The sequence below is a fragment of the Hoplias malabaricus genome, chromosome 5 (assembly GCF_029633855.1).
Source record: "Hoplias malabaricus isolate fHopMal1 chromosome 5, fHopMal1.hap1, whole genome shotgun sequence".
Lineage (NCBI taxonomy): Eukaryota > Metazoa > Chordata > Actinopteri > Characiformes > Erythrinidae > Hoplias > Hoplias malabaricus.
The window spans coordinates 23,050,773-23,067,258 of record NC_089804.1 but is presented as its reverse complement, the minus strand read 5'-3'; the positions used below and the strand labels follow the sequence as shown (position 1 = coordinate 23,067,258).

The window sequence follows — 16,486 nt, the reverse complement described above, 5'->3', positions numbered from 1 at the left end:
ATATAAATACATCAGCACAAACAGAAAAAGGCAGCTTTTCCATTAGCAGCTATTATGCAACCTCACTTCAAATTGGTTTTCTGACAGAGGGAACAAAGCATGTGCAAACCTTGCCATTCAAATGTTTTAGGAAAGATTTTATATCTCAGTAAAATGAAAAAGGTATGAGGTTGTCTCAAATTAATGAATATATGTGTGCTTTAATGTTTTCCTCTCATTTGACCCAAAATGTAAGGAACAGAAGAGAACTGTTCTCTTAAAGAAAAGAAGGGAGGAACGATTGAGTTTATAGGTAAATAGAAGGATGTATATCAGGAAGATAAGGGACTACACCCCAATTTCTAGCATGGTCTGAACTGCACAGGCACAACACTAAGACAATCTGGAGTTTTTTTCCAGAAAAAACTAATAAAATGAAACAGTCATTAAGGTATTTTCTTTGTAGTTATGCACAGACAAACCCTCACTTTTTCAGCAATAGAAACCTGGAATCCGTTATAGCTGAAAAGAGGTGCTGTCTGGAAATTTGACATACAGACCTATGTAAAAATAACTTTTCCCCCACAGCACAGCTACATTTGCTCCTGTTCTAAATACGTACAAAAAAAGCATAGGGTATTTGTTATGGGCTGTGATGGAGGGGTTGATAATTGCATATACAACAAGTTTGACAGCACAATTAAAGTCTATGAACACTTAAGCATGAGTGCATGCTCACACACACACATGCACACACGCACGCACACACACATATATTCCTGCCCTTATTATAATACTGCGTGTTGGTCATTTAAATGTAAAGGCCATTACACACCAATCACAACATGAATAAATAAAACATAAATGCAAAATACCACAAACATCTTTAAGCACACGTGTAACTGATATCTTGTTCTTTAAGCATGATTTTACAGAAGCAATTTTTTTTTCCATTCAGTTTCTCTGAATTTTTTAGATATTAATTCAGCCCCTCTGTGTTGTCCCTATTGTTATAAGGCCAACAATGAAGACTACAGATTTACTGTGTACAAATACACATCGAAAAGTACAAGTCTGACTCTATTTTTCATTAGAAATTTTAAGATTTAAGATATGCTCTTTACAACTTGCGAGCATTCTACGGTGCAAAACAGCCTAATCCGTGTCCTGCAGTTTTGATCTGAAATCAATTAATCAATGTAAATTGTGTGTGAATATTTTACATTTTCTATAATTTATTGATGTCACATTTGGTGCGTAATTGCCTTTATGCAGATGTAATGAGTAAAGGTGCCAGTAAACAGAAAGGAAAACAGGATCGGCACCTTAGGGTGGGTTGTTTGTGTGTGTGTGTGTGCGCCTTACTCCATGAAGCAGCTGTTCAGCTCTTTTGTATTTGAGCAGGACATTGCTGTTGGACAAGGGTAGGGGTGTGTGTGTGTGTGTGTGTGTTTCCTATTCAATAAGGCAGCTATCCAGAACCTTATTGAAGCTAAGTTGCAGGCTGTTGTTGGGTAAGATGTGTGCATGTGTGTATTTCTCACTCAGTGAGGCAACTGTCTAGCTCTTTGTTGTATCCAAGCTGGATGGTGCCATTGGGTAAAGGCTGACGAGTGGCGATGATGCCACAGTGCTTTAACAGGTTGAAGCTGTAGGTGGCACTAGCTGTGGGGTCTTTGGGAGGAAAAGGCTTCATGGTGGAGAGGATGAGGGCCAGGCATTCAGCCACATCTTTATTTGGGGCACAAGCCAGAGCAGGAGTGTGACCTGGAGTAAAATGAGTGACGGATAAGGGTTGTGTGTTCATTTCAGTGGGGCAGTAGGGAAGGGGTAGAAAAAGTGCAGAGAATTATAGGTATTGCATCATACTACTAAATGTGTTAAGCCTAAAAATTCCTTAACTTGTTAATACCTACATTTGGACAACTACTTACATATTTTTCAACCCTGGGACTTATGAGATTATGACAAATCTTTTGATGCATCAGTAATAGTTATTGGGCATAAATAAAGAACAGGAGAGCATTCATTTGTATGAAGAACTAACCTTCCTCATCTACAGCGAGTACTGTTGCCCCTCGACTTAATAACACCTCCACCACAGTGGCCAAACCATTTCTTGCAGCAATGTGCAGGGGCCTTGCAGAAGGGAGAGAGAGAAAATGTAAATATCAGGGGGGAAATAAAACAGGAAGAAGTTAACAAGGAATAGTAAGTGTAAAGTAGTGTTTGTAAAAGCCTCACATTTGCAATGCACTGTTTGTTGCATTGATGAGGGAATTGTCATCAATCTCAGCTAGAATCAGTAGTGCACACATCTCATGACTCTGCATAATTAAAGAGAAGGAATGAAATAAAGTTCAATGAATGAATGTATGTATTTATGAACATGTGCATGCACAACAGACCAACAGTCAACAAACATCTTTTCAAAGTTGTTGCTGAGCAGATAATTAAAGCTGTAACAATTTCAACATAAACACAGGTAATTATTTTTTACGGTCATTTTCATTTCTAATGATAAGGAGAAAGCCCATATCCAGTATTAAAAATCAACTCACAGACATAAGGGTACATTACACTACTTGCTGACATGTTCAATTATATGAAAACATCAAATACCTATTGAATGGATTGAAGCACTCTTTGTAATACAAAATTAATTATCAAATATCAGTACCTGATCTCACTAAATGCCCCTATGGCTGAAGATTAAATATGCTATTATGAAAGGTCTACATTACTCTGCTACAGGCCAGGTGCAATGCTGTGTTGTTGTTGATATCTAGCAGTGATAGGTCTGCTTTAGCCTGATGGAGCAGGATCTCTGGAGGAAAAAAAAAAACACAAAATTCAGTCTGTATCTGAACTAAACATACAAATAAATAAATATTAAACATTTTTATAATCCTACATACCAACAGCAGAGGTTTGTCCATTCTCTGCAGCCACCATCAGAGCAGATCGTCCTGAATAATCAACAGAGTTCACTTCTGAGCCCCAGACCAGAACCAATTGCAAACAGGACACTTTCTCTGAATGAGCAGCTGCATGCAGTGGAGTCCTATGGAGAATATACAAAAAAATATAAGCATTAATCTGATCCTTATTACTAGGGATGAATCCTATTTATTATTTTACACGTACCCCTCTTTTCTGAGTGTTAGGAGCTGAATTAATTTTTATTTGAAGGCTTTTTGTTTGAAATCTCAAGTTCCACTTTAAATTCTGCAGTAGCCACATCATGTTTTTAAAAGGAGAAAATACTGACATCTTGCTAGAGATTTACAAGGCATTCTTACCCTGTCATTTAAAATGTGCCCCTGAAAAAAATCTCAGTTTGAAAGGGTATACAGCCGTCCTCCTCTGCTCTACTTGTTTTTGCCAACAACAATTTACACACCCATACCCATAGGAAAAATGGAGGGGTAGGGCTAAGTGATTGGGCTAAAGGTTGTAATGTGATTTACACTTAGAATTCTTTTTCTTGTTTTCAGATTAGTTGAAACAAATTAAATTAATTCAGGTTATTAATTCAGGCTCTAAAGTCAAGGTAAACAATCTTGAATCAGTTTATGCAGTTGTTCCGACAGGACAAATAATCACCTTCCTTTGGCATCTCTGAGGTTGATGATCTCGGTGCCAAACATTTCCACCAGCAACTCAGCAGCAGCATCATGGCCATTAATTCTACAACAGACAAAAATCATCTTCTGCTGTTTACAGCTGTCCATTTATTTGAAAAACAATTGTACGCAGCTATAAAAACAGATAAATACTTACAGTGCACAGTGCAGTGGAGAGAAGGGGTTTCCTTCTTGGATACTTAATGGTTTATGTTCAAGTAAAACTTCCAAACAGTCCTTGTGTCCTGAAAAATATTATAAATATCATAAAAGATGTTTAGAAATCAGAATTTACAATAAAATCTAATTAAATACTTTCGGTAGGTTGTGCTTTACTGCAGACAGCATAGTAAAACGCAAACAGCCGTCAGCAAAATTCATTCATTCATTATCTGTAAGCGCTTATCCAATTCAGGGTCGCGGTGGGTCCAGAGCCTACCTGGAATCATTGGGCGCAAGGTGGGAATACACCCTGGAGGGGGCGCCAGTCCTTCATAGGGCACCACAAACACACACATTCAGACACTCGCACCTACGGTCACTTTTGAGTCACCAATCCACCTGCAACGTGTGTTTTTGGACTGTGGGAGGAAACCGGAGCACCCGGAGGAAATCCACGCAGACACGAGGAGAACACACCAACTCCTCACAGACAGTCACCTGGAGCGGGAATCGAACCCACAACCTCCAGGTCTCTGGAGCTGTGTGACTGCGACACTACCTGTTGCGCCACCGTGCTGCCCGTAGTCGGCAAAATTAACCAGAAAATTCTAAATAAATATACAGCCTTTAGGCTTAGTCCATTTAATACTATGAAAAAGTCCAGCAAATTTTAACAAATTATTATTAATGAAGCAGTACATTTCATAAACAAATTTCACAACAGAAGGCTCAGCTCCAGGACGTGAACTTGCTGCTGTCGTGGTCAGTGATGTTATCTCTGGCTGCACACAGGGGCTCAACTGTGCATGGCAGGGAGTGAAATGAACGCAGGTTCAACTCGAGTCCCCATCTCTGTAGCTACTCGAGATGTTTGACCCCAACTTTTCTTTTTTTCTTTGCTCACAGCATTAGAAATAAACACCAGTTTACTCTGTTGTAAAGCTGAACAGTTACCCACTACAATAAACAACCACCAAAAGATATGGTGATTCCTCATTCCCTCACCATGGTAGGCAGCCCAGTGAGATGGGTTGTATCCGCTATAGTCCTGCAGTGTGTCGAGAGGGTCTGACTGAGCAGTCGCCTGCAACAGGATCTTCAACAGCTCAGAGTGTCCACAGGATGCAGCGCAGTGGAGAGCTGTTCGACCACGAACATCTCTACACAGCACAGAAGAGCCATGATCTAGAAGCGCAGATACACACTCCTCACTGCCCATTACAGCCTGAGGAGAAGACAGACACAGAGTACAGAAACTGAACAAAAAGACTAAATAATAACATCAATACTACTGGACAGAACTGATCAAATTCAGCAGGGCAAAATATCTAATTGTAATTCAAACCAATATAGCGACAGAAATTTAGTTGCAATCATTTTCTAGAAACTAACATCCAGACCTGTTATTTTTCACGGAGGTGATCAGCATATCCACTTATCTGTGTGTTTGGGTATCAGATGATATTTGAATTAGAATTAAAGCTCTACTATGTATCTTTGGGGCTTTGGAGACTTCTCTGATGGAAAGAAATTTGGAAGAATATTTTGGAATGTAGGATGAGTTACACCCTCCCCAAAGTTGAAGGGAAAAAAAAGGAGCCAAGTTTATGGGAATTGGAGAAGGACAACTTCTCAATTATAAAGGACACACTCACGGCTCTGTGAAGTGCAGTTCTACTCCATTTGTCTCCCGTGTCAGGTTTACTCCCTCTCTCAAGGAGCATGTGAACACAGTCCACATGACAGCCCAGAGTCGCCAACATCAGAGGCGTCCTACACAAACACACCGAGTTAAAAATGTCTGTCAGATTAATTTGAATTTCACAAAAATCAAGAACAAATTATACTAGAGCCTGTCAAATAAGAGACAACTTATAAGAGACTAATCAGGGTTGTACATGGGCATAATGTTAAACTAGCTACAGTTAAATATTCATTCAATGTGTAATGTACAAACCATTTTACAACTCTAGGCCATAAATTTATTTATTTATTTGTTGGACAAGAGTTTAGTCTCACCACAGTTTGTCTAATCTATGAGATGGCATGATTAAGTAACTGAACACCATTCGGAGGATGGCACTTACTGTCCCTGTGCATCCGCGAGGTCGATGAGGTCAGCTTTTTTAGCTCGGCTTATCAGCAAATACAAACAGTCCGTCTGACCTCTGGCAGCTATAAACAAAGCGAGATACAAAGTATATGAATAGTGAGGACACTGTCAAAAGAAGTTTTTTTCCCCCCTTTTCATCTGTCTACATATAACTCACCAATCCATTAATCTATTCTAGCAAATATTTAATGATATTGAGCCACATGATTATTTCTGGATCTCAAATCATTCCAGTGATACCAGATGTAGCCCTATCTCTCCAGAGAATGCTGCATTGCTGGTTTAAAACCCGTCTAGCCGACACTTGGCCTCAGTGATCTTAGGTTCATGCTCAGCTGCTCCAGAGCACACATTTCATTTCACGATTTTCTACAGAATTATCCAGGCTATGTTCCCACAGTGGGTGAATCTTAAGCTGAATTCAATCATTATAAAAGGTCCTCAATCTTTTGGAAGTACAGAAACCAGGAGGCACCATAACATTATGCTCTTCTACAGCTGAAATGATCTAAGTAACTTAAATACAAATAGAACATGCATGCACACCAACTCAAATAACAGATTTGGGTTTCTGATGCTGTGTCAACTTTTAGCATTTAAGCATCTTCACTCCCAGGTCTCAGACACTTAGGTTTTCTCACCTGCTACATGAAGAGGTGTCCTCCTGTGGCGGCGCTCCTTCAGAAAGCAGGACGCTCCATGGCTCAACAACACTTCAACGCAAGAGGCGTGTCCTCTCTGAGCTGCAAGTAACAGAGCTGTGCGTCCTGCAGCGTCTCGAACATCAAGACTCACAAGAGTCTCCGACAGGACCCTCAGGGCTTCACAGTGACCATTATATGCCTGGGAGAGGGAGAGAAGTCAAATTTTGAGCCCCAGGGTCAAGCGACATGGATATGTTGGTCAGTCTATTAAGATATTTTAAACAGATACTTACAGCTAAGTGCAAAGGGCTTACGGGAAAACTACTCTCCACATCACCCAGACAGTTGAAAGACATTTCTAAAAGCTTTATCAAAGTAAAGAAGCAAAAAAAAGAATAAAATATTAAGAAAACATATCATTCATTTGAAAATGTCAGTGCATGATATGCTGTATACCTGATTATATATATGTTTTATACGCAGGTAAACGAGGACAGACACTTCTTTCACACAAATGTTCACCTTAATAAAAGACCCCCTCCAGTGAAACTCACCAACTCCAGATTCTGCTTGTTGCCGTAGGCAGCTGCATAGTGGACAGGACTGAATCCTTTGTTGTTGCGTAAACCTGGCTCAGCCCCATTATCCAACAGATACTCCAAACACCTGCAAACAAAAAGAGGAAATACATTACATCTCACAAAAATCATGCTTACAAAAATGACAAACATTTACAAAAGTATGAACACTCACAGGAGAGCTTCTTTATCTCGCTCATCACTCTGGTGATGGCCAAAGTTGTAGCAATCAACCCTGAGAGGGAAGGAAAAGGGAAAAAAATAAAAAACCTTACCATTTACACAACATGTAAAACTTCAGTTTATAACATTTCACACCGGAATGCTTTCATCAATGATCTAGATCATTCGTCAAAGGTTTACATCGTATTGATCTAAAGACTGCAAACATAAACAAATTACCATTTTGAGAACTTTTGTGTATGATGAAAAATGGTGCAGTTGCTGTACCTGCGGAAGCTTTGTGAAGCAGCTGCATAGTGCAGAGGGCTGCATCCTTTCAAATCCAGAATATTCACCTCAGCTCCAGCACTCACCAGAGCCACTGTGCACTGGTATGTACCATTTGCTGCTGCATAATGCAACGGAGCTCTGGAAAATATGTAAAAGCGTAGACGAAAATAAACCAAAATATAATAACCATACTGCTCCCACCGGGGTGTGTTCCCGCCTTGCGCCCTGGGATTCCGGGAAGGATTCGGATCCACCGCAAACCAAGAGTGGATAAGCTACACTTACAGACTATGAATGAATGATGAATAACTATATTCTGTGAACTGCCACACTGCACTAAATAATTAAAGCTGTAAACAATTAAACAAATCACTTACCTTCCTAACTTATCCTTTCTTGTCAAGTCAGCACCACTGCTCAACAACAAGTTAAGACATTCCACATTCCTGTCAAAATATAAGGGAAAATGACTTTAAAACATCTTCACAACATCCACGTCATATGTTTTTCAATATTATGCTGCATTACAGGTCCAAACAATCAGAGTTTATGAAATGAAAGCTATTAATTGGCCATTTTTTCACCTTTGCTGCAGTAACAGCGTCTACTCTTTTGGGAAACATTTCTTTGTGAACAATTTGTCTGTCACAAGGGCATTTGTGAAATGTTGGATGTTTAATTCCCCCAAAGGTAATGGAACCCTTAAAGTTCCTAAATTCTCCATTTATAAAAGCTTTCTAAATACATTTGTACATAGTGTGTATTAGAAGGGGAAAAAAATGATTCTTGTACCCTCCAGATGCAGCGGCATGTAGGCAGGTCCTCCCCAAGCTATCTGGGGTGTTTATATCAAACCCAGCAGACAACACTTGTTCATTACTCAAAGATGATACAATGCTGTACAGCTGACCTGAAACATGAAAATAATATGCAAGGTAATTTTCTCATATCATGGCTGAGTAAATCAAATAAGACACGTTCAACTAGGAGTGGACAATATGATATTACTGTTATCCTGATAAACTGTCTCAATGTGCATTTTTATTGTGAGAAATTAAAGAACGCAGTTCACAGTTTTTGATGGTATATTTTGTTAAGAAAAAAAAAGCCCTGTAGGTTCTTAAACTTTAAAATGTATATATTATAGATGTAATTGTTTTTAACCTGAGGAGAGTAACTTTCGACAACAGTCTGAAAACCCGTAGAGCACCGCCAAGTGCAATGGGAACATCCCATGAATCCCTTGCCTGGACAGAGAAGGTGGAAAAAGAAAGGCAAAACAAAGCTGCAAATCTGACCATCCCACAGGCAATTTTAGCAATAACTAGAAATTAGCTTGATCAGTTTGAGCAACACTCATTTTAAGGAGGATCTGTAAAAAGAGTTAGACTAATCAACCAATCAGTTCCATCATCTTCATCATTAGTTGTGACATTAAACTTTTTACCTGGCTGTGTCAGCACCATTAGTCATCAGCGTGCTGATGAGCAGCTCGTGGCCGTGCTTAGCAGCAATATGAAGAGGAGTATTGCCATATTTATCAACACAATCTATCTCCCCACCTACAACAGGAAAAAGAAAGAAAACAACACACACACACATTTGAATTTGCACTATGTGAGTTTGCCATATATAGCATCAAAAATTTACCTTAGTCCTCCTTGAACATAATTTCATTATTTACAGCAGTGCAAGTGGATCAACACAGAAGTTATTTTGTCATTTTCCCACAAACAGTAAGTCTCATCCACTTAAGCATGAACCCATGGAGGTTTCAAATTCTTTCCAAAACACCAAGGCATAGGTGTGCCCCCCCCAACTCATACCCACACAAAAAATATATATAAACAGTCATGTTTAAAAAAGTAATAATAAATAAATAAATTTCCTACCATTTTGAATAAGGATCTGGGAACGGGTGAAGCGCCCATGGATGGCGGCCATGTGCAAAGGGCTCTTCCCCTCTTTATTCTGGGGAATAAAAATAACTGAAATCTAAGCCACGATGTACAGGCACATTAATGTCACAGAGCTTTAAATAAACATATTGAATTTTCCTTTAAATCAACACTTGTAAAATAACGACATAAAACCAAACATAACATACGCATACATTTTGAGTAAGAAACATAAAACATATAAAAGACAGTGACCCAGTTTTAGACACAAGGTAAAAACCTGTTGGGCCATGGTTTACCATTCCCCACAGCTTGTGTCTAAAACTGGACCATCATCATTTATATAAGGGCTAATCTTGAGACACCCTGCACAATAATATAATAGTGCTTCTATTAACACAACTAGCAGACTTGCATAGGGATATAGGCCCAGTGTAATAAGAAATGAATGATGCATTGACTAATAAATATCATTCAGAGTTTTTTGTTTGACCTGCATGTTGACATCTGCGCCGTTGTTGACGAGCAGCTCAAGACACAGAGCTCCATTGGTGGAGACGGCGGCAAGGTGCAGGGGGCTGCAGCCTCGGAAATTTGGCTGATTCACATTGGCCCCACGGTTCACCAGCTCCGTCGCTACGGCCTCCTGTCCGTTATAACAGGCCATGTGCAGAGAAGTGTTCCCAAAGGCATTCGGTTCATCAATCTGTTTGAGGAAAATGATCAAATAAAAGAATGAAAAACGAATAATATCATTTCTGTTTCAACCACTTTCCAGAAAACCCAAGAGCTCAAATAAATCACTCGGGCACAAAAAAGCAACACATTTCTAAAGCAGAAATAAGGTTTTTACAAAGTTATATCTTTCAACATCTTATAATACTTCTTAATATTAGTGCATTCTCTCTATTTGGAGACAAAATGCAAAGTAATAAAGTTAACAATGATGATATTTTCCATAAGAGGCTCAGTATATTTTTCTCCCAGCATACCAATAGTTAACTGTTTAACTTTGCATCTCAAAAAAGAAAATCACTGCAAAATAGTGTATGTGCTACATCAGGCTGCAATACATAAAGTATATCACGATTTTATTTACCTCAGCTCCAAGACGAAGAAGGTACTTTACCATGTCGATGTGCCCATTAATAGCAGCCACATGCAGAGGGGTATAACCTCTCTTATCTTTACACACCACATCAGCGTTACGGGACACCAGGAGCTTCACAATCTCCAAGTGTCCTATATAGAAAACAACAACAGAAAATATATATTTTTCAACATAACAATAAAAACATATTAAACAAAACTCTACCCTTTATATTCATAATTATCTCCATCTATTTAGGCTGTATGTTAAAGGAGACAATCAGTACAGTTATTCATAAATATTGTATCACAAAGAAGAATTCAAAGCTTTGTACCATTTACAGTATTAGCCATACATCATTTTAATTTGCATAAATACATGTGTCTTGTCCAAAAGCCAGGATAGCAACAGGCCTTTTTAATAATATATACTGTGAATATCTTCTCCTCTAATAAATGACTGATACAGAGTTTTTTATACTGTTAAAAGTTTTTCAATAAAGACATAGAATGAAAATAAATAAGTAATGAGTTTATTTTTCACTGATAGCACACAGTGTTATTACTATATATTTAGTGGTAATTAACTTGTAACTGAGTAAGGGGTAGAAGTTGTATTTTAATTGTTATCCCAACAATGCTCTTCACAAAGTGTCCAAGGTTAAAAAAAAAGTTAATATACTGCTCTAGTTTAACAGTAACAGTATTTTCTCTTTTGTCATTCTCAAGAAAATACATAACCCAACACTGCATAGAGACTGCAACCCATCTAGACAGGGGAGACATTTGGCCAACAATAGCACAATTAAATCCCACATTTTGCACCACACAGAAGTAAAATTATAACCTCCATCCAAGAAAAGAATAAAACTGCCTACGCAATGCTACAGAAAGCCCATAATCAGAAACACGGGAAAGGATACAAACATGTCGAAACAAAACTCAACCAAGGTAAATGTACGCATTACATTTTTCACCAAGGCTTTCCTTTCCTTGACACTCAAAAGTGTTTAATGTCAATTTAAAGAACATTTTTAAATAGAAGAATCAACATTTTTTAGCCTCTGGTTATATACAGCGTAGTTTATTGCATAATTCGAAAGACCAAATGTTTGTTTTTACCGTTTCCATGTAAATGATCTTAATAGAATCATCACTGTAACGTTTCTCAATTAATCAGTTATATTAAACAATCAATTCTGAGTGAGAAATTTTTTTTAAATAAATAAATAAATAAATAACATCACTGAAAAGGTAATAACTAGCTATACCCAGATAAGCAGCCCAATGGATAGCCTGCCGGTCCTTTTTGTCACTGGCACTCAAGTTGGCCCCTTTGTTCAGGAGCAAGGTCACCATCTTAAGGGGCAAAATGGATAATTAAGACACAGATGTAAGAGAAAGTGTGAGTAAGGCAGGCATTATTCATTTGTTCGTTTTGTGTGTATGACACCAGATTTATTTATATATGTACTTTTATTTATACCTTTATTTATTATGTGCCCACAAGAGCAATGTTATGAACCCATATTTAGGCTTTTCTGGCACTGTAAAGGGAATATTCTGGAAGAGTGAGTACATCACTAAATTTGATTATTATTGCAGCATGACTGCTTATTTAAAATTTATTTCAAATTTCCTCCAAGATTCTTCTTCAAGTTATGAATCAAATGACACCTGGTGGCCTGGATATATCAGAGATTCTGTATTAAAAATATTTTAAACATGGCCACCCTCATATCATATGTGAGACCTGCACCATTTTCACAGATTACGTCTTCATTCTTATATAAATAATAAATATAGAAAATATTTAAATAAATAAACACACATTGCTTTTTAAAATGTTTTTCATTCTGGTTGTTTACCTCAGTGTGTCCACTGTAGGCTGCATGGTGCAAGGCTGTTCTCCCATTCCGATCCGCCACATTCAGGCTGTTTAACAGTGGGATGAGTGTCTCGGCACATCTCAGCGCTCTGTTTGCAGCAGCGACATGCAGCGGTGTCTGCCAGAGTCTGTCTCGAGCGTTCACCTCAGCACCATGCCTCAGCAGCATACTCACTGCCTTCTGAATACAAATAAGAGAACAGAGCACAGGGAGAAGATCAAATGTATTAAAATTCCCAATGCATCAAAAACGTGACTGAAGCAAAAATAAAAATGCTACTTAATAAAACTCTTCAGTCCACATGAAGCGATGCAGCTATTACCTGAGCTTATTATGTGGATATTTAATTCCACACTGCAACTATTTGTCAGCTCTTTTTAGAAACAGTGAATTTTCATAAACTCACTGGAAAAAAATGCAGAAAGGAAACTGTCCTTACCTCATTCCTCGAGGCAGCCGCTCGATGCAATGGAGTCAGCCACCCTTGGTCCTTAACATTAACACTAGCACCTAAATAAAAACATTTAAAAAGACATCCAGTTCTTAAAAAAAACAGGTAGAAAAAAAAGTATGACTGCTTTTAGTCTTATTTACAGGTGCATCTCAATAAATTAGAAAATCATCAAAAAGCTTTCAGTAATTCATTTCAAAAACTAAAACTCATTATATAGACTCATTACAAACAGAACAATTTATTTGAAGCATTTATTTCCTTTAAATGTTGATGATTATGACTTACAGCCAATGAAAACCCAAAAGTCATTATCTCAGAAAAATGAGAATAATCAACACAAAACACCGGCAAATGTTTTCTAAGCCTTTAAAATGATCCCTTAATCTGGTTCCAGGTTCCAGTTACTGGAAATGTCCTGATTTTAGAGATGAGACTTCATTAAAAACTTTTTGCCATTATTCAGATCGATGTTTGTGACCCAGAACTAACCACCCAACATCACCTGAGCTCAGTAAAGTTCTCATGACTGAATTCCATCAAATCCTCACAGGAATGTTACAACATTTAGTCTAAAGCCTCCACAGAAAAGTAAAGATTGTTACAGCAGCAGACAAGGGATAAATTACCACTTAATACTCTTTATTTCAGAAGATATTCTAAAATAATTATCGTCCATATACAGTGTACTACTCAGAAAGGCAAATTGGATTTTGAGGGCACTACATTCTCCCAGAGCACACATGTAATTTATAATAAATACAGAACATGAGCAGAAAGTGGACAAAAATACATTGTGAATTGCTTTGATACAAAGCAAAAGTATCATCACTTGTGTTTCCACATCTCATGTTTAAATGTAAGCAAACAACATTATAATAACCCCAAAAATGCAAGCAAAGTTTGCTTGCATACTTAAACATGGCTCAGCCATTCACAGGTGTCTGTTTATGCAACCAGTGCCGACACATTTTAACGATGACTAACTGTCCGAATTAACCCACGTTTCTAGCTCTACATAGTGAACTAAATAGCGTCTCACTATATAACACAATACAAATGAGGAATTAGGGAGCCATTTCAGTCTCAGCCATGGTCTTTCCTGTGGCTTTAAATAAAGAACACTTATGTGACACATTCTGCCCATACCTGATTTGATGAGGAGGTCCATGATGCGGACATCACCCAAACAAGCAGCAGCATGCAAAGGGGAACGGCGTTCTTGGTCCTGTCACAACAAACAGTTCTCAGTTTATATTTTATTTCACCTTTGATATCTGATAAGATTCTGACTCTCATTCATATTAAATGTTTTGTTTTGAGGGGATTTAAGGATCAGAGAGCAGCGAGGCTGTAGACAAGTAATCCACTGATTATTTTCATGACTAATAACTCAGTATTTACTGCCTCAATACCTAGTGAGCAGATTTTGCTAGTATCAAATTATATTTCATTTTTACTAGTTTTACTTGTGTCAAGTCACAGTTCAATGGTAAAAATGATGGCTTTGTTATTTTTTTGGTACATCTGGGTGAATTTTTAAATTAATCAAGTCATTTTGAAATCCCTAGTCAGAAACTAATAATCTCATATAGGTAAAAGATTTCAACCTCAATTTTAAAAATGATAAAAATCTTTAAAGCTCAACAACAGAAGTATTTTACTTGACAGTAAGCTATGCAAAAATGTGATAGTTGGATACCTACCAGTGCATTGACATCATCTTTCTTGTGCAATATAAACTTCACCTCTTCTACATTTCGGCTGAATATTGCCTGGACCAGGGGTGTCTAAAATAGAACAGGTTCGTATTATACATCACTTCCTCTGCTACAATTCAATGTCAGTATTTTGTGTGTCCCAAATTTCAAATTCACTTCTGGGATATAGGCTTATTGGGGGGAAAATAAATAAATAAATAAATAAATATATACATATACATATATATATATATATATATATATATATATATATATATATATATATATATATATATATATTAGTTTACATGTTCTACTACACACAGGGTGCCAATCATCCTTGTTCGTAGGGTTTTGCATATGAATTAAATGTCATTAGCACTTAAAGAATACCAAACAACTGCAGGGTTTTTTTTTTTTTGTTTGTTTTTTTTTTTTTTTTAAAGAAAGCAGATTTTCTTCCTGGTTATCTACATTTAAATAAAAAAAAAACAGTTTATTAAATGTTGACTAAAGCAATGTAGGATTATTGGGACATTGAGGATATCGAGTTATACTTGTGGATTCTTCTTTGTTAAAAGATTGTGATAAATATCTTTTAGTATCATAATATATATTATTTTTGCCACATCGCCCATCCTTGCTGTACCACTTAAGGGGGAACGACATTTTAGAAAGGCACATTCGCATAAAAGTTGGCAAAGAAGCAGCAGAATTGGAAAAACAAATGCACACAATCCAACAATATTTAAATATAAAGATGTAAAGATACACAAAATGTAGTCTAACGCTTAATTTTAACCCGGCGAGCTCCTAATTCTACAAATGTTTAGGGCTCTTGTATGCTAACGTTAGTAACTGTTAACGTTAGGTCGAGTTGCTAGCTACGTTAGGTTCAAAGCCTGTTTTAAACCAAAAATATAAATAATTCACTAAACAGGTATGATTATATATTCTAAAGCTATAAGGTTGGAAATGCATCAGATAGAAATAGTACATGTGAAATAACGTTGTACGTTAGCTAATGTAATTGTTTGCGTCAATGCTTGTAATTTTTCGTTCCACCTTAAATGCTGCTGCGGTTATGTTCTGGCTCCTGATCCGACAGAATGTAAATGGTTCAGTATTTAAGGTGGAACCGAAAATTCGATCAAGAAGCCAGCGAGAAAGCAAAGGAAGAACGAATACGAATTTATGTGTAAATTTAAATGCTTTAAAATTAACTTAGCTTCTAAAAATATATCAAAAATGTGTATATGAACACTAATAAGCTTAGAAAAAAAGAAGATTCTAGCACACCCAAGCCAGGGATAAAGCAAACGAAGGAGGTGCAAAAATAAATGCGGCACACATTTAAACCATTTGTTTTAATTAAATACCTGGTCTATTATGTTTAGTATTCCCATCTCCCCAAAATCAGTCAGGTCGAAGCTCCTTCATTAGGCCACAATAGAGTGAGGCGACAATATTTTCTCGTTTTATTTTTGTTTTATTCTCAGGGAATCGGCCAACCGCACGTCCTTACGCACTCGCCGCTGTTTATTGCTCATAGAGTCAACAGCGGCATCTCTTGGCGGTTTAGTGAATTCCGTTGATTTAAGGGGCATTCAGACCATAGTTATTATTAACTTTAGTTTTATTAACGGCTTTTAGGCTTTAACGGCTTATTAGACTTTAACCAGGGGGAATTCAGAGAAAAAAAACCAGATGATCCATCATCCAAAACATACCTGCTCCGTGTTGTCCTATTAGGGTCCTGGATAAAAGAGTGAAAGTGGGGCTAACAAATTATGCCGAGCAACAGATGGATTACAGCCAGAAACTGTACAAAATATACACAGTTATTTTATGTGGAGCTGATAACATGGACAATAAGTGTAAAGCAAGAAATTAGTTGTAATGCT

The 16,486-nt window shown here is 37.4% G+C and overlaps 1 protein-coding gene across 1 annotated transcript; it reads right to left on the bottom strand.

The window, feature by feature from the left end:
• ankrd52b (ankyrin repeat domain 52b) lies at positions 1-16,087 on the bottom strand. Its single transcript, XM_066670923.1, has 28 exons — positions 15,962-16,087; positions 14,589-14,672; positions 14,032-14,110; positions 12,871-12,941; positions 12,411-12,611; positions 11,814-11,901; positions 10,553-10,695; positions 9,947-10,159; positions 9,448-9,526; positions 9,003-9,117; positions 8,720-8,802; positions 8,348-8,465; positions 7,933-8,001; positions 7,553-7,693; positions 7,278-7,337; positions 7,079-7,190; positions 6,818-6,889; positions 6,522-6,723; positions 5,855-5,942; positions 5,423-5,540; positions 4,773-4,992; positions 3,763-3,850; positions 3,586-3,669; positions 2,898-3,043; positions 2,724-2,806; positions 2,224-2,306; positions 2,027-2,118; positions 1-1,746 (listed from the first exon to the last, which is right to left on the bottom strand). The coding sequence occupies exons 1-28, from the start codon at positions 15,986-15,988 to the stop codon at positions 1,520-1,522; spliced, it is 3,186 nt and encodes a 1,061-aa protein (XP_066527020.1). The 5' UTR covers positions 15,989-16,087; the 3' UTR covers positions 1-1,519.
• Positions 16,088-16,486: the final 399 nt, after the last annotated feature.